The sequence below is a fragment of the Pongo pygmaeus genome, chromosome 5, assembly GCF_028885625.2.
Source record: "Pongo pygmaeus isolate AG05252 chromosome 5, NHGRI_mPonPyg2-v2.0_pri, whole genome shotgun sequence".
Lineage (NCBI taxonomy): Eukaryota > Metazoa > Chordata > Mammalia > Primates > Hominidae > Pongo > Pongo pygmaeus.
Window position 1 is genome coordinate 57,217,586 of NC_072378.2, and position 26,036 is coordinate 57,243,621.

The 26,036-nt window shown below is 35.6% G+C and overlaps 1 protein-coding gene across 23 annotated transcripts in view; it reads right to left on the minus strand.

Moving 5' to 3' along the window:
- DST (dystonin) overlaps positions 1–26,036 on the minus strand; it is a 481,968-nt gene that overhangs the window by 145,863 nt on the left and 310,069 nt on the right. For 22 of the 23 annotated variants that reach the window (XM_054493134.2, XM_063666280.1, XM_054493142.2 and 19 more), the window contains 16 exons: positions 25,280–25,405; positions 24,499–24,651; positions 24,161–24,315; positions 23,831–23,957; positions 22,856–23,039; positions 21,887–22,044; positions 21,215–21,393; positions 20,248–20,386; positions 19,251–19,444; positions 17,998–18,160; positions 17,203–17,286; positions 15,163–15,270; positions 14,546–14,644; positions 4,399–4,527; positions 1,526–1,614; positions 431–566 (listed from right to left, as the gene is read on the minus strand). In XM_054493134.2, coding sequence (XP_054349109.2) covers positions 431–566; positions 1,526–1,614; positions 4,399–4,527; positions 14,546–14,644; positions 15,163–15,270; positions 17,203–17,286; positions 17,998–18,160; positions 19,251–19,444; positions 20,248–20,386; positions 21,215–21,393; positions 21,887–22,044; positions 22,856–23,039; positions 23,831–23,957; positions 24,161–24,315; positions 24,499–24,651; positions 25,280–25,405 — 2,223 coding nt within the window. Of the gene's footprint in view, positions 1–430; positions 567–1,525; positions 1,615–4,398; positions 7,458–8,024; positions 10,755–14,545; positions 14,645–15,162; positions 15,271–17,202; positions 17,287–17,997; positions 18,161–19,250; positions 19,445–20,247; positions 20,387–21,214; positions 21,394–21,886; positions 22,045–22,855; positions 23,040–23,830; positions 23,958–24,160; positions 24,316–24,498; positions 24,652–25,279; positions 25,406–26,036 lie in introns of those variants that run through there. The other variant, XM_054493141.2, reaches the window with a different exon arrangement.

The window sequence follows — 26,036 nt, forward strand, 5'->3', positions numbered from 1 at the left end:
TCACTATAATGTATGGCCTTGTAGTACTCAAATAAGTCTCATGGATATCTCTGAAAGTCAAACAATCTCTATAACACATCAATGCCACCTTTAGAGATGACCCACAGGCTCTTTTATAGCCTATCATATAATAAAATACCTACTATACTAGAAGAATGGCATTTAAAGAGAAGAGTTAGAAGAATGAATGATACTTTTCTTTTACCATGCAAGGCAGAGATTAAGATGTCACAGAAACTGATGGTCAGCACGTGTAAGATTGCATTTAATAAACAACACTGGAATCTCCAAACATTTAAATAAACTCAATCCATGTTTTAACTACGTACAAAATTCAAGGTCATTTCTTTATTATTGACATAGATTTCCAGAGCCATGCAATCAAACTAAGCTTCTTGAAACAGCCCCATGTTTAAATAAATAATATTACCTTCTCCTCTACCTTTACATCTCCTGAGGTTTGTGATTCTTGTAGCTGTTTCAGAGATTCACTGAATAATAAATTATAACTTTCTTGAAGAGTTTTCACTTGTTTTTCCAATTCATTTCTTTCTTCATCTGTCATTCTAAAATAACCAGAAATGATAAAAAGACTAATGCAAGTCGTCCTCAAGAGATAAAGATGTATTAGGTTCAATAATTTTGTTACATGATGGTAAAATAAAATATAGCCTCACATACATATTGCTCAGGTCTCAGTATGACTGTATATGAAAATTAAGAATGGCCTTAAAAATATCTAAGGATCTTTCCCTTGCCTGAGAAAAGGACTGAAGGAAAGGGTGTAAACTAATGTACTGACCCTTATTTAACATACAAAATTCCAAAATAACAACTGCTGCTATCTGACAGAGGGTAAGGTCTCATTGTTAATCCCAACATGGAAAAGGGACAATAAGGTACCATTTCTCAAGATGAAACTTGTTTAGACTAAAGCACAAACGAAGAGGAAATTTATAAGGGGATTAACCTAATTTGCTGAGGTATACTATAAAGTCATTATGAAATAATCCTAAGGAGGACATCCAAAAAGGATTTAAGAAAAAGGTGGATTCCTTCCCTGAGTGAAACACTGACTGAAATACATAAAGTGCTTTGTTGCAAAAAGTAGGGACAAAATATGAGAAATGAGGCTGCCATAGGTCTCAGCTAAGAAAATGAAGACCATATTTATACATATTTTCCAAAGAGTAAGTCTCACAGAGTACTACTTAGATTTAAGACTTGACTTGGAGTCTGCATTCCACCTCTCACTTGCTATTAATTCTTAACCTTTCTGAGCCTGTTTCCTTATCAGTAATACATGGGGATAATAAGAATATTTCAAAGTTGTAATAAAGACTAAAAGTGACAATTAATTAAATTACTAAGTTGATACTCTTTACATTACTATATTAAGTAAATTGTGATTAGTTTTGAGTCCCATATTTAACATTGCAATTAAAATTTACCACCTCTGTTTTGCTGAAAGCTTTTAAGAATACTTCCCCACTTAAAACAAAAGAGCTAACTACAACCAACATACTTGTCTCCATGTTTTGCCAAAAAAAGCTGCATAGTTTGAAGTGCTTCCGATAATTGTTCCTTCTTGGTTGATATTTCCTCACTGGAAATCTGTAAGGTAAAGAAGGCACATTCAAACTCTTCCTCCAAAAGGAGTAAACAACAGTATTTTTTTTAAAAAAAAGAAATTAATCAAGCTTTAGTCAAGACCCAAGTCTATTTTCTGGGTGACCCAAGTGAATAACCTATCAGTTATTAGCAGTCTATAGGGCTAAATAAGAGTATTTTATTTAGAATCCGTAAGGAAAGCTCCTTTCTCTATCCTTAATGCCATCATTTTCAAGAGAAAATAATACATTATATGTTTCCTGCATCTGTCCTAGTCCAGCTGTGGATAAAGGTGGCCTCCACCCGCAGGTGGGCACTCAGCACTGGCCTAGTGTCATCCTTGGGCACTGCAGTACTCAAAAAGACACATGACTGTGGGACACTACTTCCAAAGGGCATCTTCCTTCTGCCAAGCTCCTAGACACAATGTGCCCTTTGAAAAAATTATGGTGAAAGTAATAATCTGTAGGTATGCAGACCCAGAATAAAGAATTTCTAGCTGAGAGCAGAGGCTCATGCCTGTAATCCCAGCACTTTGGGAGGCCAAAGCAGGCAGATTGTTTTGAGCTCAGGCCTTTGAGACCAGCCTGGGCAACATGGTGAAATCTTGTCTCTATGAAAAATACAAAAAGTATCCAAGTATTGGTGGCTCATGCCTGTAGTCCAAGCTACTCGGGAGGCTGAGGCAGAATTGCTTGAGTGTGGGAAGGGGAGGTTACAGTGAGCTGAGGTCGTGCCACTGCACTCCCACATGGGCGACAGAGTAAGATCCTATCTAAAAGAAAATTTTTAACTATTGAAAAAAAGAACAAATAATTTCTAATGCTAAGACCCACTTTGTAAAAGTCATCTGTGACTGTCATCTGTCAGAGAAATAAAATTGATCTGTTTGGGGAAAAGCAAGAGGTCACACACTTTCTCCTAATTCCTCAGTGTATCATTTCCAAATCCCTTATTTCAGAAATTAATTGCCATTCTTTTAAATGAGCAGAAATAAGAGGAAATAATGGGCCAATGAAAAGATATATTTTCCCCCACGAAGTCTATTTAGAGTCAATTTAAAGTTTATTTTTCATGACTATAATCATGAGGCTGCATTGATTTTTGAAGGACATACTTATATTAACTAAAATTTCCTTTAACAGAACGACCATCAGCTGTTCTTAGACAGTTACAATTAACGCCATTATCTGCATTAAGAATGTATCTAGGGTACTAGTTCTAAATCTGACTTAGTAATGTTTTAGAGAATTTAAAACTAAAGAATGTCTACAAAAAAAAATTTTTTTAATTAGCCAGGTGTAGTGGCATGTGTCTGCAGTCCAGCTACTCGGTAGGCTGAGACGGGAGGATCACTTGAGCTTGGGAGGTTGCGGCTCCAGTGAGCTGTGATCACGCCACTGCACTCCAGCCTGGGTGACAGAGCAAGACCCTGTCTCAAAAAAATATATATATACACACGAAACTACAGAATATAAAAATACCAAGGGTTTATAATCCAAATTTCTCAAAAGAAACTAATTCTCCCAAGGAATCTTTGTTAAGCTGTATGTCCTCATTTTAGTTGTCTTCCTATTTAATGAGGGGGGAGAAGGATATTTTACATGAAATATATATATATTAAAATTACTTGAAGCTTTTTGGTATAAAGCACCAAATGCAAGTGGTTTCCCACGTCTCCCACCTATCTCCCACATCCCACATATATAGTAAGACTATGAGTGAATACTTTATTTCAACTGAGCAACGTTTCAAGTATATACTCTGGTCTGTAAACTTCTCCAAGAAAGAACCTCAAATAAGGAACACTTGCCTCATATCACAGCCAAAGTAAGACAAGGCACTGGTGTTTTCCCCTATTTAGTCATGTCAACAATGTCTATTTTAATAGATGACAAGTGAGTACTGACGCAGAGCTAGAAGTGGGAGCTAAATATTAAGATTGGATGATAGCCTTAAAATTTCTAAATGTCAGACAAGAGCAGGAGGGCAGTGTAGGGAAGTATTCTTTGAGAAAAATGCTTCTTATCTTAGCGGAAATTTATTTTTTTAATACAGCAGCGATCCCACTGCTATCACCAGCGGCAGCAATATTAAAATTTACACCCCAAGTACCAACATCCTAAGAGCTTCAAGTGGTGCAGTCCAACAGATACCAGGGACATCTCCCAAGCTGCGGCCATCCAACTAATGCTAAGCAGTTGGGATACAGAAGATAGCCCGTTAAGACTAAAGAATTCACTAGGATAAGGGATAGTATCTAGAGTTTCCAGTGATTGACTGTAGACACTTCCTTATGAGATAGAAAAGACCCAGAAAAGCACAACTAAAGTCAAAAATCAAGAATGTTAATATCCTGGTTTGTATTTTCATTGTTCTTGAAACTTTTTATGTTTACATCTGTAAGAATAAGATGGCATATCTTTATGACATGGAGTGCATGGATCTACTCTAGACATAAAACAGAATGACTCTGCTCTTCAGCTATTCTTATTGTTATAATCAGGAAGCAGACCTAATTATTAGGAAAAGCAGTATACCGTATTCGTTTACTAAAAATAAGAACAATATATAACATTCAGGCTTTGGAATTAAACAGCTTCTTCTGCCACACACTAACTTTGATTCTTTGGGCAAGTTATTTAATCTTTCTGATTTGCATTATAGTGGCCTATAACAATGGGAAAATTAAGGTAAAAATTAGACATTGTGCTAGGTAAACTGTGTCAACTCAAGTTAATGTCCCTGCTATTATTATTATTATTAAACCAGGACTTCTGTGAATACCTTTTGCTTAGAGAAGGGAGGTTTTCCAGCCTTCTCTGCATCTTTCAATGTCTTGCTGATATTTGATACCCATTTTTGCAATTCTTTGGCTTTTTCAACATGCTCTTTCTTTTCTTCTTCCAGTGACTTCTGACAGTTGTGAGCGGTAAGAAAAATATACACTCCATTAAATGACTTAGCTATTAAACTGACCTCTCCATAGCAAACAAGAATGTAAAAATGTTTTTTTATCACACACAGGTTACTAAAACATTTTATTCATTCACTTAACCATATTTACCATGTCACATAGCAGATGCACCTCCAAAATGTTTATGGTAGTAAAGAAAGCTATGGCGTACATTCCTTAATGATTGGTCTAACCTCTCAGCTGTTCCATCAATGTCACAAATTTTAAATCTCAACTTTATTCATGAGGCACTAGAAGATCTTTGAATTGCTGCCTTTGCATTAGCATTACAATCATAATTGTCCTGACAAAAAGGTATCATAGAAGGCTGACAGAATAGAGAACGTCTACTATACACGTAAGAAAAAAACATAGAAGGAAGAAAAATCCTTCCCCTCCTCCAACACACAATATTCATAATGTTAGCTTTCAAGTGCAAAGACTTAACTAGAAATGGGACGTTGTGGTAAACATTTTAATATGCAAAGAAGGTCGCTATATACAGAAAAAGGCAAAACTTTTTCATTTTTTTGAAGCAATCTAAAACACTGCAGCTTGAAGGCTGTGGGAACGAATTTATATCTTTCTCTTTGATTCCATGGTGCTTCAAGACGTGCTCTTTCAGTGAGTGCAACTTATCATTTAATAAATGATCACTATTCAATGAAGGGTGAACTTGGAGTTCATCAAGTTTATCCCACATTCTACGTAAAAAAAACAACAAAAAAAACATTTTAGTGCGGCCAAGTTTCAAAAAACCATTCTCAAGGCTAAATGAAACCATTTGAAGGGCATTAAATCTTATGAATCTTATGTAATTTTCAATTTAAAACTTACTCTATTTTGAGCACTTAGCAATTTGCAGCCCTCAAGAAATAGAGTATGTTACACAATTCACAGACTGCATATGTAGCCGATATCATCACACTCTGAAAAAGTGGCATGAACCAGCCAGCATCACCCCTTGCAGTTATTTAAACATGTCCTATTAGGAAGAATAGTAGAGGCTAGAAATTCCTGTCATCAAGGGCTCAGATACTTCTAACAGTTTAAGTCCTGTGTGGAAATCAAAATCAGCTTTTTCTAAGGCTTCTTTATATGTCAACTTTCTTTTTGTCTGAGGGCATATTATATTTCTGACATACGACTTTTGATCTTTGAGTTTTGTGGCAATGAGGACATCTATAATACCTACTTGGAGAGCCTCTTCTATTGATAACCGAGAGTGAACCTGTGGCTCTATCAACCCTCCTGTCAAGTACTGAAATTCCAAACATCGGATTCCCATTTCCTTATTTATAATATTTGCATTCACAGCTTCCACCACTGACATCATTTTGTTAGTGATGGGATGGCCAATCCCTGTGATTACTAATTCACACTGTCGCAGCTGCTGGGCAAACCCCTCATCAACCAGGCCTCTATGCAAAGCTTCGGCCACCCGGTACTTTTTGCCAGTAAGAGGATCAATTATGCCCCCTGTACTGACTTGGGCTTCAAGGCATCTGAGGGCAGTAATCCGATCAACCAAATTTCTACGGGAGGCTTTTAGTACAGAGATCCTTTCCCCACTAGCAGTCAGCCAATACCCTGCAATAGGACTGTGCAAATCTTTCTTGGGGACTAACCGGCTCAGCAAAGAATCAGCAAGTTCTGTAAGTGTGATGAGGCCTTCCTGATACTTTTTGACCAAGGCTTTGTCAATTGTTCCCTGCTCTATAGCCTCATTAATATTGAAGTGTAATCCTGTTTTAGTATCAGTCAGCATATGAGAAGAATGCCCATAGGATTCAAAAAACATAGCTTCCTTCCACTGATATTGCTGCCCTGAAAGTTCAAGATATATACTTTTCTCAATTAGGTTTCTCTGGAAAGCCTCATACACAGTCAATTCTGACCCTGTTTTAGTATCTACTACAGAAATTCTATGTGTTTTCTTGACATTGAGATTGGAAATGTTCCTCTCCCCAAATGGAAACAGAAAGCATTGGGACTCTACATCAAATACACACATTCGCAGTAATTCTGAGTAATAGAGAGCTTGCTTGTTATTGGGATTAGGGAAAACTCTTGTGTTGCTGGATGGCTCATGTAAAAACTGTAAGATGGCATTATTCAACAACCCCTGCTGCAGAGCAATTTCTGGAGGAACACGAATGCCTCTCACGGGGTCAATGACACCCCCACTGGCAATCTGGGCTTCCAAGATATGTTTACCTTTTTGTCTGTCAAGCATTCTATTTTCCATAGCTTGAAACACTGACAATGTCTTAGAAGAATATGAATATCCCACAGCTGCCTTCTCTGCCTCAAGAAGCCTAATTCTGAATTCGGGGTCAACAACTCCTTTAAGAACTGCATCTTCAACAGAATATGTCTGACCTGAAATGGGATCAATTATAAAACCTGTTGCAGCCTGAGCTTCTAAAAATGCCAAAGCCATCATTTTGTCTATTATGATTCTCTCGGCCGCTGAGGCAAATGAAATCTTTTCTTTTGTAGATTCTAGGTAAAGCCCTGCAATTGAGGTGGCTTTGGTCAGAAACTTGTTAAGAGTTTTCTGAACTTCTTCAACAGTCTTAAGACCGAGTCGCAGCTGCTCAATTGTTCTCATGTCCAGAAGCTTAGCTTCCACCAACTGCCTGGCAGTCACAGTGTGCCTAAGCCCTTGGAATTTAAATTCATCATCCCTGACTGAACATGCATGATCACCATCAAAGTTCTGGAAGGTCTCTGGTTCTAAGCCTTTCTTAAGGAAATCCCCTTTCTTGAGTCCACCAGATGCTCTGCACCCTTCAAGCATCCATTCTTCAGCACTGGGAACTGGGTTCTTTTCTTGTTTTAATGTTGTGACTTCTGTATGCATATCATACTGCTTGTTCTTAGCTATCTGTAACAGGAATTTATAAAATGTTAAAAGTCACCTCAAGAACATTATGTCACTTTACTCATTCTCAATCCAAACATAATTCTTTGAATTACAAAGAGGAGATTAGTGAAAGGAAGAAAAATTTCAAACCAAGGAGGGTTCAGGAATAAGTATTATATTATTTTCAGAGTCTGAATTTTATCTTAGATGACAACTAAAGGTATTAAAATTATATCTTTAAAAAAGACTAAGACAAAATCTAGCCACAGAATATGTTAGAAGTTAAAGCTAACTGCTTGGTTCTTCTAGCTTTTTTGATAGTCACATTTTTCAGAATGTATCTCCACAGATATAACAGTATATCTATTACATCTGTATGTTTAATCTCAAACATTCAAAAATTAAAGTTAATTTATAATAAAGATTCAAGTAAGTTACCAGAAAAAGTATAGCATTATTTTCCTGTCAGAACTACAAAGAGCCAATCACATTCAAAATTGTTTTAAAAATTTAGTCTAGGAGAGAAAGGAAACAAATGAGGAAACTTGACATTAGGTAGCTGATAAGGTCTCAGAACACAGAGTATACCTCCAAGGGTGTCAAAAGCTTCACCAGTTCCATTTCACATGCGTTATCTTGATACCTAACAGGTGGTCTAGAATTGTTCAGGGCTTGGTCTCTTATCTTCTCAATTTCAGACAGTCTTGTAATAGGGTTTGTCTCATCAAAAGTTATCTGTAACTCGGTGCTTGTCTGAGAAAAGTACTCAGAGTAACACTGCTGGCTTTTCTCTTTCTCGAGTGGAGCCCCTGGTGGCCGGAATTGGACTTCTTTGGGTATCTGTTCAACAAATTGATGTTGCCACTTTTCTTCCAACGGCTGTGGTTCTTGAGTCCATCTCAACATGGGGGATCTGGGTGTTGGGTGAAGGTGTCCAGTGTTTCTAGAGGACAGCTCTCCAGAGTGCTGGCATTCCTTCACTGTCATCTCAAAATCTGGTTTGAAGGTACAGTCTTTGGCCGTGCTCTTTTTTTGAATTTCACACTGGAGCAAAATTAATTGATGTTCATGCTCTTTGATCTGCTGATCCATTTTTTGCTTCAGGTTTTCAACCTCACGCTTCTGGGCTATCAGCTCATCCTCAAGTTTCCGACATTTTTGGTAATGATTTGCTTCCACGTGCTGCCCTTGCTGCATTTGTTCACGATACTGTTGAAGCTGTCTTTCAAGTTCTTTAATGTTTGTTTCACAAAGCTTAGCATTTTCTTGGGCTCTAGAGTTTTCTTGTTGAAGAGACACAAAGTCAAGCTTAATGCCTGAAATATCATTTTCAGTGATGACTTTGGACTCCATTAATTTTTCCATCTTCTTCCGAAACTCCTCTGCTGACTGTTTGAATTTATCAGATTCTTCCTGAAACAGAACCATCTTTCTGTGGGTCATCTGCTCCTCTATGGTCTTTAAGTGTAATTCGTCTTGTACTTTTTTCAACCTGTTATTTAACTCTTGCACCTGAGCTTGTTGTAGCTGAACTTTCTGCTCCCCGCGTCGCTTCTCTTCTTTGGAAGCATTCAGTTTTGCATTCAGATTTCTAACTTCTTTCTCGGTATTCTGGATGATGATGTTCTGTTGGTCACACTTTTGCTTAAATTCACTTACCAAATTTTGACTTTTCGCCAGGTCTTCTTCTAGGCATTTAATTTTTCTTTGAAAATCCTGCTCTGTTTTTGTCTGTTTATGCAAGTGTTCATTTGTGCTGCGTAGCTGATCTTTAAAACCGTCTGCCTGAATTTTCAGTGCTTCACATCTTTGCTGGATAGTTTGTTTCTCTAAAACTACATTCTCTGATTCTGCCTGAATTCTCTGCATCATTAATTTGGTTTCATTATTCTGCCTAGTAAGCTCCTCTACTTTTTGTTTTAGCATCTCTGCACACTCATTACTTTTCTCCAATTCTTCATTGAGCCTTTGGATTTTATCATTATTTTCTTTTTCAGCTTTGATATTTTGAAGCAACTGCTCATTGCTTTTCTCAAATTGTTCTTTTAGATGATCTGATTTTCTCTGGCAGATTCGTAGTCTTTCTAATTCTTTCTCATCTCGAAAAGAATGAATTTGTGAATTTAAATGCTGAATATTCTTCTCGGCTACAGCATGTGCCCTTGTGATTCTGTCTACTTCTCTTTGTAGTTTCCCTTTTTCATGATGAAGAGATTCTAATTCTAACTGATAATTGTGCTTTATTTTCTTGAGATCGTTAGCTTCTTGCATGGCTTCTTCAGCTTTACCTGTGGTTTGGTTCAATTGCCTACCAAGCTCTCTGAGTTGTTGAGAATACCCTTTCTCCGCCTGATCCTTCCTTTCCAACTCCAACTTAAGGCATCTGAGTGTATTATTTGTTTCATCTAGTTTATCTTTTAGCAAACGAGCCTTTTCCTCAGATGACGTTTTTTCAAGCTGGAGGGCATTAAGTTCATATGTCAGCTCTCTCATGTCTTGTTCAGCCTTTCTATTGGCAGCTGTTAGTTCATCTACCTGCTGTTTGAGTTCTTCTGCTTTCTGTTTGTCATGTTCTTGCTGGAGACCCGTTACTGCCCTGCATGATGTAGCCTGTGTGATCGCACACACTGGCAACGCATTTTCTCTACATGTATACTGAATTTCAGTTATTTTTCTTCTTGCTTCCAATTCAATTTTCTGCTTTTCTTTCAACTGTTTCTCTGCTACCTGTTTCTGAAATGCAAGGTCTTTTTCCATCTGCTTTATCAGTTTCAAGAGTTCTTCCTCATTGTCTCTCTTTCTTCTTAATTCTTCCATTAATTTATTCTTTTGTTGCTCCAAATCATTGAGACTTAAATCTTTTCTTTTAAGATGATCTTCCAATGTTCTTCTGGTAAACGTGTTTTCCTCCAACTGATTCCGAAAATTCAGGAGGTTCTCTTCCACGGCAGCTCTTTTGGCCTCGGCCTCTATGGTGAGCTGCCTCACCCGCTCCAGTTCTCTTTCAGCGGCTTCCTTCTCTCTCACAATGGTTTCAAGTTCCCTGCGGTACTGCTTGGCTTCACTTTCAGCCCTTATCTTCTGCAGAGAGATATCTTCTACATTTCTCTGCTGCTTTCTCAATTCATTTTCTGCAGCCTCCCTGACCTTCGGAAGTTCTTCCTCTACTCGGGACTTTTGTTTCTTTAGTTCAGCTACCATTCTTTCCAACTCACTTATCTTTCCTGTAAGTTTGCTATTCTCAAGCACTGTTGCCTTCTGACGCTGAAGCAGATCTGAATATGCCCCATGTTCAGAAGTCTCCTTACACCTTTTAATCTACAAAAGACGTTTTGAAAGTGTCAAGCCTGTTCTGTTCAAAATATCTTACAACACATGAATCGATGTTCATAAAAGTACTTACAAAACCAAGTGAACTCAAATGCAGAACAAGCGCTATCACCACCACCAGCAGCATCACCTTCTTCAGAGAGGAAGCTTCAGAAAGTCAGCAGAAGAGGACAAAAAACTCTTCACGACAGGTTTTCTGAAGAATATCTTTTTGTCCCTCAGGAATAATTTTATTTTAAAAATTAGCTGGCTTAGAATTTCATAGCAAGAAGGGAATTTACAACAGATGAGGATAGGGAGAAATGAGGAGGATAGATATTTTTGCAAACTCACATTGGGTGAGTGGCAAAGTGGGAAATAAAACTCTCACGACGGTGCCCTTTCTTCTCTTGCATACAACATAATCCTAAGAGGTAGGAAGAACACCCAACACATAGGAACCAAATGATGCTAAAGAATTTAGTTTTCTAGCCTGATAGAAATTAAAAATGATACTTATATTCCCATGTCTTATGGTTAAAAAAGCAAAGCACAGAATTTTAGAACAGAGAGCCAAATTAGGAAATAACATGGGGAAGAAGGAAAATTATACAAAAACTTGAAATTTCTAAAGTCAGATCCCTTATTTGTTTATACTTGCCATATTACGGCAATTATAATAATCAGAATTGCTAATGCAAAGGCAGCTACAGTCCTGATGGCTCTGGAAAAGATGCGCTTCATATACTCACAGATTTTGTTGCTGTTGTTAATAACATGCCTCATATGAATCACTTTGACAAGTACCTTTAAATACTCCATAAATATAAAGATATTTGTTAAGTATAATAGCTTTTAAATATATACTTAGGGATTCAGCTCCAATGTATAGAAAAAATTATAAGAAAAAATTTTTACTCTACTAGGGACAGAATCAATGTCAGCTGGGAGGAGTATGCTTTACATTGATTACAGAACTACATGATCAGGATTAGTTTATAATTACAATTTAATTTCTCTTTATTAATACTCTAGTGTTGTTAGTTTTGTATCATCAACTCAAGATCACCATAAAATAATTTAAACAGGAATAGAAAAATTATTTTAGACAGATTTGTTTTCATTGAGAAGCTTTGGTGAATTTCAAGAATTTAATTTCTATTACAGACCATACATCTTATTTTGCTTCCGCTAATTTCTTGATCTCCAATAATTTTGATGAGAATTTCAGTTGTTTTCTTTGCTAACCTAAATAAGGTTTCTAATAATAATTCATACAGAAACAAATCTCATAATCTGTTATCTTCAGCACTCTATTTTCTTTATTTTAGTATCAGGGTCAATCCTGTGACACTACTTAAATATTAAGTTTTCAATATTTCTTGAGGAGGTTATTTCTAAGACGGTCTCAGTTCCTTATCAAACCTCCTTTAAAACTTAGCTATTGCTAAGAAATTCTGAGCTATTTCTCATGCTCAGATTTAGAAAAACTAAAAATTCACTCAGAAAAAAATATCTGTTGTTGAACCCTCAATGTCTTAGGCAATGTAGTGATTTGTTAAGAATCTCGGCTGGGCGCGGTGGCTCATGCCTGTAATCTCAGCACTTTGGGAACCCAAGACGGGTGGATCATGAGGTCAGGAGTTCAAGACCAGCCTGGCCAACATGGTAAAACCCCGTCTCTACTAAAAATACAAAAATTAGCCCAGCGTGGTGGCAGGCACCTGTAATCCCAGCTACTCAAAAGGCTGAGGCAGTGAATTACTTGAACCCAGGAGGCAGAGGTTGCAGTGAGCCAAGATCGCGCCACTGCACGCCAGCCTGGGCAACAGAGCTCCGTCTCAAAAAAAAAAAAAAAATCATGTTGTCTCTTGACTTTTTTAGCAAATGTGAGAAAAGTTACTAGAAATAATTTAGTCCAATTGCTGACTTGCTTTCTTGTGGATCTCAAACTTATTTGCATAAAAATAACTTCCTTAACTTTTCTCTAAATCTTCCTCGATCTTGCCCTTTAATCACGGTGATTAATACTTAGCATATTTTGTTCTCAGCACAGACTAAAGAATCTCTCTCTAATATCTAATATCTATTACAGATATTTTAGTAACATTTCTTTTAACTAAATCAGTATTACTTCTGAAATTAACTTGCATCCATCTTTGATTTTATGTTTATTATGGAAAATTCTGCTTTAGACCAAGGTTTTTCATGTGGGTCTTCAAACTGCAGTTGCAGAAACACCAATCTTTTGAGTCTAAAAATTAAGCTATGTATATTTTACACGACATTTCATTAATGTAATGTTAAGTGGTAGTTTTTTCTAACCTGTTTTAAATTATAGCCTTCGCTTGTTCTTCCATAACTGTATTTGCTGGTTTCAATTAACTATAAATCTTTGACATTTTTAAGGACGACAATAATAACTTGCATTTAATTAAGGCCTTCTAAAATATTTTTTGTTTCTATCAATTGCTAGCATTCTGCCTCATCAGATAAATCGAGTAAGTGGCCCATATATGTAAAATCAGATACATACTATAAGAAAAGAACTTATTTTATTTTATATTTAACTACTGCATATTCGATTTAAAAGATCTGTATACCATTTAAAATAGAATAAGATCTCTCAAAAACTAAAAATATAAGAAAATTATGGATGTTCTTTCATAGATGAAGAGATGCATGCATTTAAGATGGTCACAAATATCCTGGTTCTTCTAAGCACAAAGGAAGAGGGTTATAAAGTCTTGCAATTAGCTATGTTAGTGATTTAGCTGCAGAAAACTGTTAACTCTGAACAGACTAAAACAGTTTATAAAAGTGGTCACATTTTTAGGAAACTGAGAAAGTAACATCCAATAGATGTTTACTGCTGTTTCAGTGCTCATATGGAGTTACATTAAGCATAATTACCTTTAGAATTTCAACAACAGTCCAATTTAAAATGGCTAATGTCCCACAATTTATTTATTTCAACGTTCATTCTACTATTTTTGTCTGTTCTGGGGAACAGAAAGTACATCAAGATAATAAAGCATAGCATACTCCCTTTTAGATTAGATACAAGAGCCTTTGGTGACCATTGATCTTTATAAATAAGTCCTTACTCTTCCTATATGATTTTTAAATATATGATTTATAAATGCAGAACTATGATTTTTAAATGCAGAATCAAAGCTGCAGAAGTTCTCCAAATCAGAGTAGCATTTAAATAGCCTTTTTAAATGCCATGTGCTATATCTTTTTGCAAAAAAAAACAAAAAAAAACCAAAAACTCCAAAATTCTTAAAAAGTATCATCATTTTGTAAAAACGTCTACTACTTCTAAGTTAGCATCTTTACATTATGTATAATAATTTTAACTTCTTGAGATACAAATTAATTTAAAATGCATAAGACAAATGTGTTCGTGTGGTATTCCTGTAGACATCATCCCAGCAGTAACTATACTTCAAAGAAGTATACCTCTCAGCTGTGAGAAAGCTGAAAAATATTCTGCCAAACTGCCAAAATTTCATAATTTATTTAAGACATTAACCCCACCATATTAGAGTCCTGAAGTGAAAATGTAAAGTCATGAAGTGAAATGACTTTCTATTTGAATGAATCTTAAAGACAAACAAAAATCCTAGGCCTTCAGTCATTTTCATTGTAATTTTATAATTCAATATTTATTTGTACATCTGCTACCAGCCACATAAATTTATCATGAAACTTGTTTTGCTTTCCCAGACTACACTGTAGTTACTGCTCATCTCTAGCTCCTTTATATTTACAGGGTGCTCACTGTTAATGATTACCTCCTCCTCTTCCAGCCTCTTCAATGAATCACCAGCAAATTTAATATATTGTGTCATGAGAGTGACCAGGGCAGTATACCGAGTCCTTAGGTCCATGAACTGCAAGTAAGGAAAAAATAATAAAAGCATTACCTCCAGTTACTCTTACTAAGTTGAATGAATTTTGAATAATAATTACATCAACTAGGACTTCAGACAGCAAAGCACACAACTCCCCCATAATAAATGATAAGAATGAGCTTATTATTACTATTGTGCAAGTCATAGCAAATGATAATTCTCTTCTAAATTTCACCATGAAGTACATTTATTTATCTCTATAGTTAATAATTAATCTTGAATAAAAATGTTTAAAGGGTTTTTAAAAACCCTTAATAGAATGTATTGTTCTGGGCATAGACTTTCTGTTTGGGATGATGAGAAGGTTCTGGAAATAAACAGTGGTACCAGTTGCACAGTATTGTGATACACTGCAATGTCATTAAACTGTACATTTAAAATTGTTAAAATAGTAAGTTTTATACTATGTATATTTTACCACAACAAAAAATAAAATTTAAAAAGAAAGTGTTCTTTCTTTTATGCCCCTTCCTCTCTTTCTCTCATACTTTTATTACCTCTTGAATAATGAGATCTGCTGAACTCTGCATTCTTCGGCGTTTCACTGGAGATTTTTGTTGTGAATCTACCATGGCCCGGTAGGTCATTGTTTGTAATTCATAGTCCTGTATAAAGGAGTCAATAAGATAAAATGAATTGAAGCAAAGTACTAGAGTTTCATTCTACAATAATTTAACACAGATAATTAGAACCTAGATTCACTAAAATAACTTTAGTGATTTGACACAGATCAATTATTCACTAAATTAAGTTTAAATAAAGAAAATATAGTCGTGTTTCACATGACAACACTTCAGTCAAAGACAGACCGTATACATGATGGTAGCCCCATAATATTATAATGGAGCTGAAAAATACCTATCACCTAGTGATGTCATGGCACAATGCATTACTCACGTTTGTGGTGCTGCTGGTGTAAACAAGCTTACTGTGCTGCCCGTCACACAAGTATAGCACACACAATTATGTTCAGTACGTAATACTTGGTAATAAATGACTATGTTACTGGTCTATATATTTACCACACTATACTTTTAGTTGTTGTTTTAGAGCGTACTCCTACTTATTGAAAAAAAAAAAAAAAAAAAGTTAACTGTAAAACAGTCTCAGACAGGTCCTCCAGAAAGTATTCCAGAAGAAGGCATTGTTATCATAGGAGAAGACAGCTCCATACATATGATTGCCCCTGAAGACCTTCCCACGGGATTTGGAGGTGTAAGACAATGATATTGATGATCCTGACTCTATATAGGCCTAAGTTAATGTGTATGTTTGTGTCTTAGGCTTTAACAAAGAAGTTTAAAAAGTAAAAAAAAAAAAAATTAAAAATAGAAAAAAGCTTACAGAATACAGATATAAAGAAAGAAAATACTTTTGTATGGCTGTACAATGTGTTCGTTGTTTTAAGCTAAGTGCTATGAGAAAAGAGTCAAAAGGTTAAAAAAATTACAAGTTTATAATGTAAAAAAGTTACAGTAAGTTAATGTTATTATTGAAGAAATTTTTTTATAAGCTAGTGTAGTCGAAGTGTACAGTGTTTATAAATTCTACAGAGGTGTACAGTAATGTCCTAGGCCTCTACCTTCACTCAGAACTCACTCACTAACTCACCAAAGCAACTTCTAGTCCTGCAAGCTCCATTCATGGTAGGTGCTCTATACAGGTGTACCATGTTTTATATTTTATTCCCTATTTTTATTATACGTTTTCTATGTTTAGATACACAAATAGATACCATTATGTTACAGTTGCCTACATTATTCAGTACAGTAACATGCTATACAGGTTTATAGTCTAGGAGCAAGAGGCTGTACCATATAGCCTAAGTGTGTAGAAAGCTGTAACATCTAGGTTTATGTGAGTACACTCTACAATGTTCGCACAATGAAAAAATCGCCTAACAACACATTTCTCGGAATATATCCCCTTTGCTAAACAACACATGACTGTACAGCAAAATTACATTTTTGGGAATCTATCCAATCCTGGAGATGCTTCCAAGATGGGGACAAAATCAGAAACATGTAGGGTGGTCAGGTAATTTCCCAAGTCTGTTTGGAAGCTCATGAAAATATATGTAACAATAGTGTAGCCCTATGCAGCCCCCCTTTCCTCCAGCTAAGCAATGGAACTATGGATCTGGAGGGCTGAAACTGAAAAGTTGTCAATGACAACTTGAAAAGCATGAAAAGTGTCCCCCTAAGTGAGAAAGTTAGAAGCTCTCCCGTGAAATACCCTAACAATGTTAAAGAAAAAAGAAAGAAAGAAAAGTGATAAGAAACCAACTACAGAGCTATGTATTCTGGTGGCTGGGAGTGGCAGGGGTGTACACACGTGAGAGAGAAGAAGATGAATGAATTGGGGGGCTGTCATGTGACTAATTTCACAAAGAATTATTAGATAAGTGTCAAAAAAGTTCAAATGAAGATTCTTTTAACTTTTTAACACTGAGTGAAATGACTTGCATGGCTTTAACAGTACACGTAGAATCACAAACCTGAATATTAAATTTTACTAAAGTTAATGAATCTTCCTACCTTCACTGTAGCTGAGTATTGTTCTGCATATTTTTGACACTCATCCATTTTGCTCTGTTTCATTTCTATTTCAGACACCAGCATCTATAAATATACACAGTTTAGAAGAAAAATGACAAGGAATTCAGCTATTCTACTACATAAGATGCTCAGTAACTAAGACATATTTACACCACTTCACAGTATAGCTCCTTAGCCCTTTGCACTTAATACACAACTTGCCTTATGGGTAAATTACAAACTTTCAGATTAAGCCACAGAAGTGACCACCCCATGTGGCTTTCAAAGCAGAAATTACTAAACTCCTTAGGAATTATCCAAAAGCAGACTTGATGCCCTTGGCCACCACCTATTCCTGAAGAAAACAGAGCTAGAGATGACTGTCCCCTAAAGATAGAACAAAAATCTCAAAGCATTCAACTTTCTGTCAAATGTGGTATTTAATTTTCCATTGCTAACCATTTTTACTTATTTAGGAACCCAGAAAACTACTGTGGCCAGCAAAGTGTCAAAGAGATTTCTATACCTATGATTAAATAAATTATCATTAGGAATTTGAAAACTATCCCAACACTCTCCACTTTCTGATTACCCATGCTTTCAAAAGTTACTTCCAAGAAATAAAAATAAGTCATGTATGTAGGTTTGGGTTGCAAGATTTTAATATTTTTTATATACTCTCCACCTTCCTCTAAAGAGTTGGTGACTTTTTCATTTAACATAGGAAAGGAAGATGAGGAGCATGACTGACCAAATGCAGACATAATCTCAGTAGAGGGAATTATTTTTACATACCTTCTGTTGATTCAACTGTGTGGCTAGGGTTTTACTATTTTCAGGCTGATTTTCCTGAATCTTTCTCTGAGTAGTTTCAACCTGCTGGATCCAATCATCTAAAGGATGGTAAGTATCTCTGTAGTACTTCAGTGATTTGCCAATGCCCTCTAAGTCCCGTAACCTAAGAGAATAGTAACCGAATAGTCACAGTGTCCAACAATATCCATCAGGAGGGTGGAAGATGTAGAGATGGGAGAGACAAAATAACTGGACTGCAATGAACTAAGCACAAGAGGGGTATGTATAAAGAACTCAAGGCTGCAGCACCCTGAGGCACACCTCCAAGGGCATTCCTTATTGGGTTGAATATAAACATTCTGCTCCTTGAGTTGTGCAATCTAGTGACAGTGATTATTCGAGGGACAAGCCCAAGAAGCTAAACCTAAAAAGCAAGAAAAGTGGAAGCTTAACCATAATTATTATCAATTACAGTGTCTTGAATAGTAAGGCTTGCATCAAATGGCAGTTCAGTTTTGAAATAACGATAAGGTAGTCCAATGACTGGTTCAACATGGTCTCAGAGAGTATTTTTCAGGAGCTGTGATTACATACCTGTCTCTATGATTTAAAAAAACACCACATTAAACCTATGTATCACATTTGTTACAGAGATAACACATATCTGAACATAATTTTACTTTTGGAGAATGGCACTGTATCATAAAAGCATTTTATTTGCATTAATATAAGCACGAAAATGAATGAGAAAGGACACATATTCATTTATTTTAAGATGAACCCTAAAACCTTTTTTAATTCAGTAACTGAGCATTTTGACTTTCTTGTATCTTCAATTAAAATGAACATCAGGGCATTTCCATTTATTTACATTTCTTAAGTCCAGTATAGAAGCTACACACAGCCCTATCACGCACATGCTTCATGCTCTTACTAAGTCACGGTTATTTGAATATTATAAGTTGGTAATAATTAGAGAACTACATTGTTTTTTCCTTCAGAAAAGGAAAGCAGATTAACTATATAAATGCTAGAATGCATGAATAGTTACAGAGTTGAAAAAATGCTTATTTTGAAGTTAGATGTCTTACTAAAGTCCTCCAAGTAAGAAAGAAAATATAGCCAAGTAGAGGTATTGTAATTAACAAATTAACTATGGAAGTAAAAAAATAGCCTCATATGTTTACATTTTACTCATTTACCATAGATAGACATTAAATCTGTGCTAAAACTGAACAAAAAAGGATACTAACCTGTTGTCAATCTGCACATGAACATTTTGCCACCTTTCGACTAATTGATCTGCTTTTTCTTTGTGCCAGTCAAAATCAAGGTCCCGTTCTTTATATGTTTTAAACATTTCATCACTGATGGCTTTAGCTTTCTGTAACTCATCCTCTAATGCATGGAATACCTGTCTCTTTTCATCTACTTCAGATCTCCATTGCTAAAATACATTAATTGGTAAAAGTTATAAAAATGTTAACCACTCACTGGGTAAATACATTATTTACCTAATTTTACAATTTATTTACAAATGACAGGTAGAAAATAAGATAAAGGAAAGAATGTCTTTCATATACACAATATTATATTAGTTCAAACCTCACAAAATTTTCAATACTTGTACTCTGATTTGTTAATGACAATTTTACAACGTTCAGCCTAATAAAATTTGCATATCAACAAAATAAAATATATTCCATAAGCAAGTTTGCTACCTTCATTAATAAAATATGTCTTTTTCATTGTCTGCTTTTAAGTGCCTACTAATCCCACTGTTAAAAAGGAATACATGCATTAAAAATCACTGAGATAACTTTTAAAAATTGCGTTGCAAAAGTTTCACCACTTGCTAAAGAAATACATAGATGAGTTGAACTACAAGTCTTTTTCCTTTCTCAGATTAACTTCTCTATTTACCTCCTTGATATCTTAAATTAACTTCTTTTTCAGCAAGTTAATCTATTACAAATAATTTAATTTTTAGCTTCAACTCCTCTTGCTGCCAACATGAACTGACTATCAAAAGCTACTGTCAAAAGGGTTCAAACTTCAAATGAGAACTCTCCTTAAACTAAAATGACTGAACATACTTATTTAGAGTAAGCTGTGAGATCATAGAGACACAAATGGAATAAATCCATTCAAAAATCCAAGATATTTAACACTTGATGTTTGAAGATCTAAGTGCTAGAGAAATACTTGTAGAATATGATATTTAAAAATAGCCAAAAGTGAGTCTCATACCTTTAAAGTACTTATTAGATTCTCAATATTATTCTTGTCAGCTATAACTGCTTCTTCTTCACACAGTTTAGTTTCATAGAGTTTTACGAGGGCTTCTGCAGCTTGAGTGTTTTTTAACACCAAGTTAACAGTTTTCAACCTTAAAAAGGAAATTAAACAATAGCCACCTATGGTTAAATGTTTATTTTTGCATAATGTAGTCCTGAAGCACCATTATGACACATGACACAACATGTTCTTCACCTTGGAACACTGATACATTTACTACGAAACTGACATTTTTCTGGCTTTCTTCTTAATAGAGAGTATGTACTCCAACCCATCCCCTGCCCCACAAGTGGTATTCAGCAAGAGACTGCAACATAAGATGGCTTCTTTCTAACTTTGTTTAAGTATGAGATGAAAATTCATTGGCTACAACTGCTGAGCTACCCAAATTACATGCAAAATGTGGGAGGACCATACATTACACGCTCATCTCTGAAGCACATCCACTATCAACATAAAGAAGTGTCATCAATCCATAAAAATAATGTATTTCTTTTTTTTTTTTTGAAATGGAGTTTTCCTCTGTCACCCAGGCTGGAGTGCAGTGGCGCGATCTCGGCTCACTGCAACCTCCACCTCCCGGGTTCAAGTGATTCTCCTGCCTCAGCTTCCCGAGTAGCTGGGACTACAGACGCCTACCACCATGCCTGGCTAACTTTTGTATTTTTAATAGAGATGGGGTTCCACCATGTTGGCCAAGCTGGTACCCGGTAACTCCTGACCTCAGGTGATTCACCCGCCTTGGCCTCCCAAAGTGCTGGGATTACAGGCATGAGCCACCACGCCCAGCCAATAATGTATTTCTTAAGACAAAATAAAAGTTAATATTTATATTAATAAAAATAAAATTTTAAATTAATAGTAAATAAAAATGAGAGTTGTATGAAGCAATTTATATATTGAGATAGCAGTTACATACTTATCTATGTAAGTGGAAGACATAGAATAGACTTGGTTCATGTTCTGAAGGACCACATTAAGCTCTGATCGTAGGGTAGGGACTGATGAAGAGGCTGCTGCTTGACTGAAAAACTCCTCACACTTATTTGTGATTGTTCCCAAATCATCTTTAAGTCGTTCCAGCTCTTTCTTTAGTTTCTATAAAACAGAGAACAAACAAAGGTATCAGGCCATCACCTGTGATGAGGTGTTTTTCTTAAACTAGTTTAAAAACACACATTTCACATTAAGAACCAATGACTTAGAAATCTACATATTCTTTGTTTTTTACCAAAGAAACTACACCATGGCATTCAAGTTTTACAATCAATAATTCCCTTACTGTTCATCTCCTTAGCCTCAACATCTAACTTAGTACTTTTGCACACAACAGGTGTATAACGACTTTTATTACAAGTCCTTATATCCTTCATCACAATGAAGGTGAGTGTGTACATATTCTCATGTTTACCTGAGTCAGAGGTAGACTGAATCCTAGTTTATAATCAGCAATAATTACACAATCAGACCTCACCTCACACTAGACTGGCTAGTTTGAGTGTGCAAAACTGAACATTAAGAAGTCACAAGAGTTGATACGTAAGATCATTAAGAGAGTTAGTTTTTTTCCCAACATATTTATAGCTCTCACCTCCTGTTCTGTGATTCTGAACACACTTTCATGCAAATCATCTCTTTCCAGGGGAGTTCGAATCTGTCTAATCAGCCGATCTTCACAGTTCTCTAACCGAAGTCTAATGTTTCGAACTTCAGAGATGTAGAGATTATAAACTGATTCCTCTTGCTCCTCTGTGAAAATAAATATAATGTTTAGAAAATGCCTTGTTTTCTATCTCTTAGAAGCTTCTGTTTATGTTTTAATATGACAATTTTATATTACTGGGACACAGCTAGTGAAGCAAATGGTTCCTGTTTTCATCACAAACCCATTCTAAGGATATAAATCTTAAACATAAATCTTAAAATTTAAGAAGAATTAATAAAATTTCCCAAATGCCATTTGAAGTACCAATTTCCGATTAAATGCTCTCCAAAGTAATACGTTGCTATTTTACATTCACAAAAATGTGAATTATATTAGCTGCAAAAATTAATTACAAAAATCAAATAAAAATCCTTAAAAGTAAAAAGTAAATAATATTTAATGTTTAAGATTTTTAAAAAATAGAATATTACTACTAAAATTGTCTCTAATTAAAATTTAAAAAGTTCAGAATAAAATCTATATTTAACAAAAGTTAACTAGGCAGAAACCTTTTGCTTTAATCCTTGTATAAAATCCAAGTTTGGTAAACGGGAAAATAATTGAATCTTTTCTGAAACTGAAGGATTGCAAAATAGTGAAAACGTTGAAAAGTAAGAATTCGTTGTTTGTCCAACCAGTCGGTTGGCACCTTTTATTAATTCATCATTTGGAAACAAATTAATCCCTTCTTGAGTCTTCCTACCTCAAACATGCTTTTACCGTTCCAGCAATTGTGTCTACATATCATAGGCTGAGTGATACAATATACCTAAGATTGAGATTCCCATCGAGAGCAAAAAATAGCCAGAACTAAACGCCTATGGGGAAAAAAAGACAGGGATCCCCATGCTTTACCTCTTTCTGCAGATTTAAGAAGTTCTTGATAATACTGCTTACATACATTAACCTCCTTTTCTAGTTGTGTTATATCAGAGCCTGAAAAGACTTGGGATTCCTGGCTATCTTCCAGAAAATCTTCAAAACGAGACTGTAGATTACTTAGAACTTGCTGATGTTCACCAGGTAGCATTGTCTTTATCTAAAGAAGACCAAAGACCCATGTAATTCATTCTATTACTCATAGATTTGAATGGGATACACTTCAAACTGGTCATATGGTATATGCCAATCTAAACAAATAATCATAAATAGGAACATTTGAAATTAACTGTCCTTTTCATTAACAATTTTAGGTGTTTTTTGTTTCTCGTTTTTTTTTTTTTGAGACGGAGTTTCACTCTTATTGCCCAGGCTGGAGCGTGATCTCAGCTCACTGTAACCTCTGCCCCCCAGGTTCAAGCAATTCTCCTGCCTCAGCCTCCCAAGTAGCTAAGATTACAGGCATGCGCCACCACACCTGGCTAGTTTTGTATTTTTAGTAGAGACAGGGTTTCTCCACGTTGGTCAGGCTGGTCTCGAACTCCAGACCTCTTAGGTGATCCACCCGCCTCGGCCTCCCAAAGTCCTAGGATTACAGGCGTGAGCCACTGCGCCCAGCCAACAATTTTAGGTTTTAACGACAAAGAAAAACAAGTCTACGAAACCCAAATGAAATCAACTCTACCCATCATCGTATATCCAACAACTACGTTCTGCCTCCCTATCTCACAGTTAAGTTCTGAATGAAATTTGTGATCTCCAGATTTCCTCAATTCTTAAAAAGTGCCTTATATGCTATGGGCATATAACAAATATTCATTGAATAAATGAATATTAGCATGGATTTGCCGGACTCCATCCTATTGTAAAGCAAATACAAACTCTATGACACATATGAAAAGGCATGCACATTTTTGGACATATTGAGTTGACATACAGATTCATACTTACTGAAGCCACATTGCTAGCTCGAATTCTATCAATTTCATTGATGAGATAATGCCAGGATACTACACTCTTCATGTTTATGTGAGACTCATGCCAAAGAGTCAGGACATTCTGATACTGTTGCTCAATTCTGAAATGCATGAAAGAGAACTCAGATTAATGTTTTTACTCCCTCTGAAAACACACTGCAATTTTTCTTTTTGTGTGAAATATTCCACGGATGAGTTCTAGAGACTTTTGATCCCGTGGGGCCTTGACAAAGTATTGATTGTTTCTTCAACCTTCAGAGAGCCCCCAAAACTAGCTCAATATTTTTAGCTAATATATACAAACCTGTTGGCAAAGTCCACCGCTTCTTTGTTTGGTGGAGGAACAGTGAAGCACACAGATGGGACCATAGCCTCATTCCCAGTAGGACTAATGACCTTCCATTTAGCACGATGAGAGTTATTTGCCAAAACACATTCATCGTCTTTGTAAATGGTTATCTGGTTTTAAATAAAGAGCAGAATAACTCAATGAGGTCACTGTTAACTGTTTTCCATACTCAATCCTGGAATTTTTTTGTTTTATGAGGGGGGAAATCTTGATCACTAGTTAGCAATATGATCTCATTTATAAAATATATGAATAATGACAGAAACTGGTCTGTTTCTAGGAGTTATAAGTACCTCAATTTGTCTGTAGTCACAGATAGCTTTGATTGGAATAGACGTTTTGAGTGGACAGTCAGAATTCCTTGGCTTCAGTTGAATTATTGTTTTTGCTTTTCCCATTAGGCTTGCTATAGTGCTTTTGTACTGCAGAAGTTCTTCTTTCTCTTCCTAAGTAATACAGTGAATTTTAAGACGTAAAAGACCCGTACTCTCCATGCCTTCAGCACTTTACACAAATTAAACTTCATCAGAAAAGTCTTCTCTGACTACCTAGTCTAAATTTTCAATCCTTCCCCCTCCACCCCATCTTGTATCCCTCTTCCTTTCTTTGATTTGTTTGGTTTTCTTTTTCCTCTTTGGCATTCACGCTACCTAACATACTATACAAATTTTACTTATTTATTCTGTTTATTGTCTAACTCCCTCTCTAGCATGTAAGCACCACAAAGGTAGAGATTCTTGTCTGCTTTGTTCACTGCTGTAGCTCTAGAACCTAAAAACAGTGCCCAGGATATATTAAGAACTTAAAAAGTATTTGCAAAATGACTAAACACACATGTGCACACATACACACACACGACACTAAAAACCATCTTAAAATATCAAAGCTATCACATAAAAAAAACACTTTTGTTGTATTTGTTGCCAAAAGAATACTAAAACTGAATGTGCAAATGTGTAACTGAATTAGTGGGAAATATCAAGAGTGCCAATAAAATACAAAGTTCTGCTCATATAAAACACTAATCTAATCACTTATGCATACTTATAAAATGCATAGGTTTTGTATTAGTACCATTGATTCCTGAACAAGGTCTTCTAGCTTGTGAATGCTGCTTGATCTATCACAGCTGTACTTCCGCTGAATGGCATCTTTTAGATTCCTTAAGTAATCAGTAGCTTCTTTGGCATCATTGAAAAACTAAGGAAAGATGAAACCTGGCAGTTAAAGTATGTTAAATACCAGCAAAGCACACAGTTGTCACACTCCAATACCGAGGTCCTATGTGTACCCCTCATAAGTGAGAAGAGAATAAAAGCACAAGATAGCTTAATAGTCACATCCTTCCTTGGACCAAAGAATAACCCTTGAAGTTGAATAGTTATGAATGAACATACTAAGTGTCCAAAGCTTATATGATGTTTTGGCTCTCTATTATTTTGGCTGAAGGTCCGTTTTAAATCAGGATTTAAACAATTTTTAAGTAGGAGTGAAATTCCAAGAATACTTAAAAACTTCCATGGTTTTAGAAGTTTAATGGTTATAGATGGTTGATTCTCTATATGAAAACAGTTCCTAAATAAGAGACACATTTGTAGAATAGAATAAAGATTTTATGATATCTTAAGAACTTTTAAAAGATTCCTGCATTAACAGAATACTTCAATCTATCTCATAGGACATAAAACCAACTCTTCCGGCCTACAAAGAAAACAATTCACATTTTTATATATATATATATATATATATATATATATATATATATATATATACACACACATATATATATACACACACACACACACACATATACGTATATACACATATATAT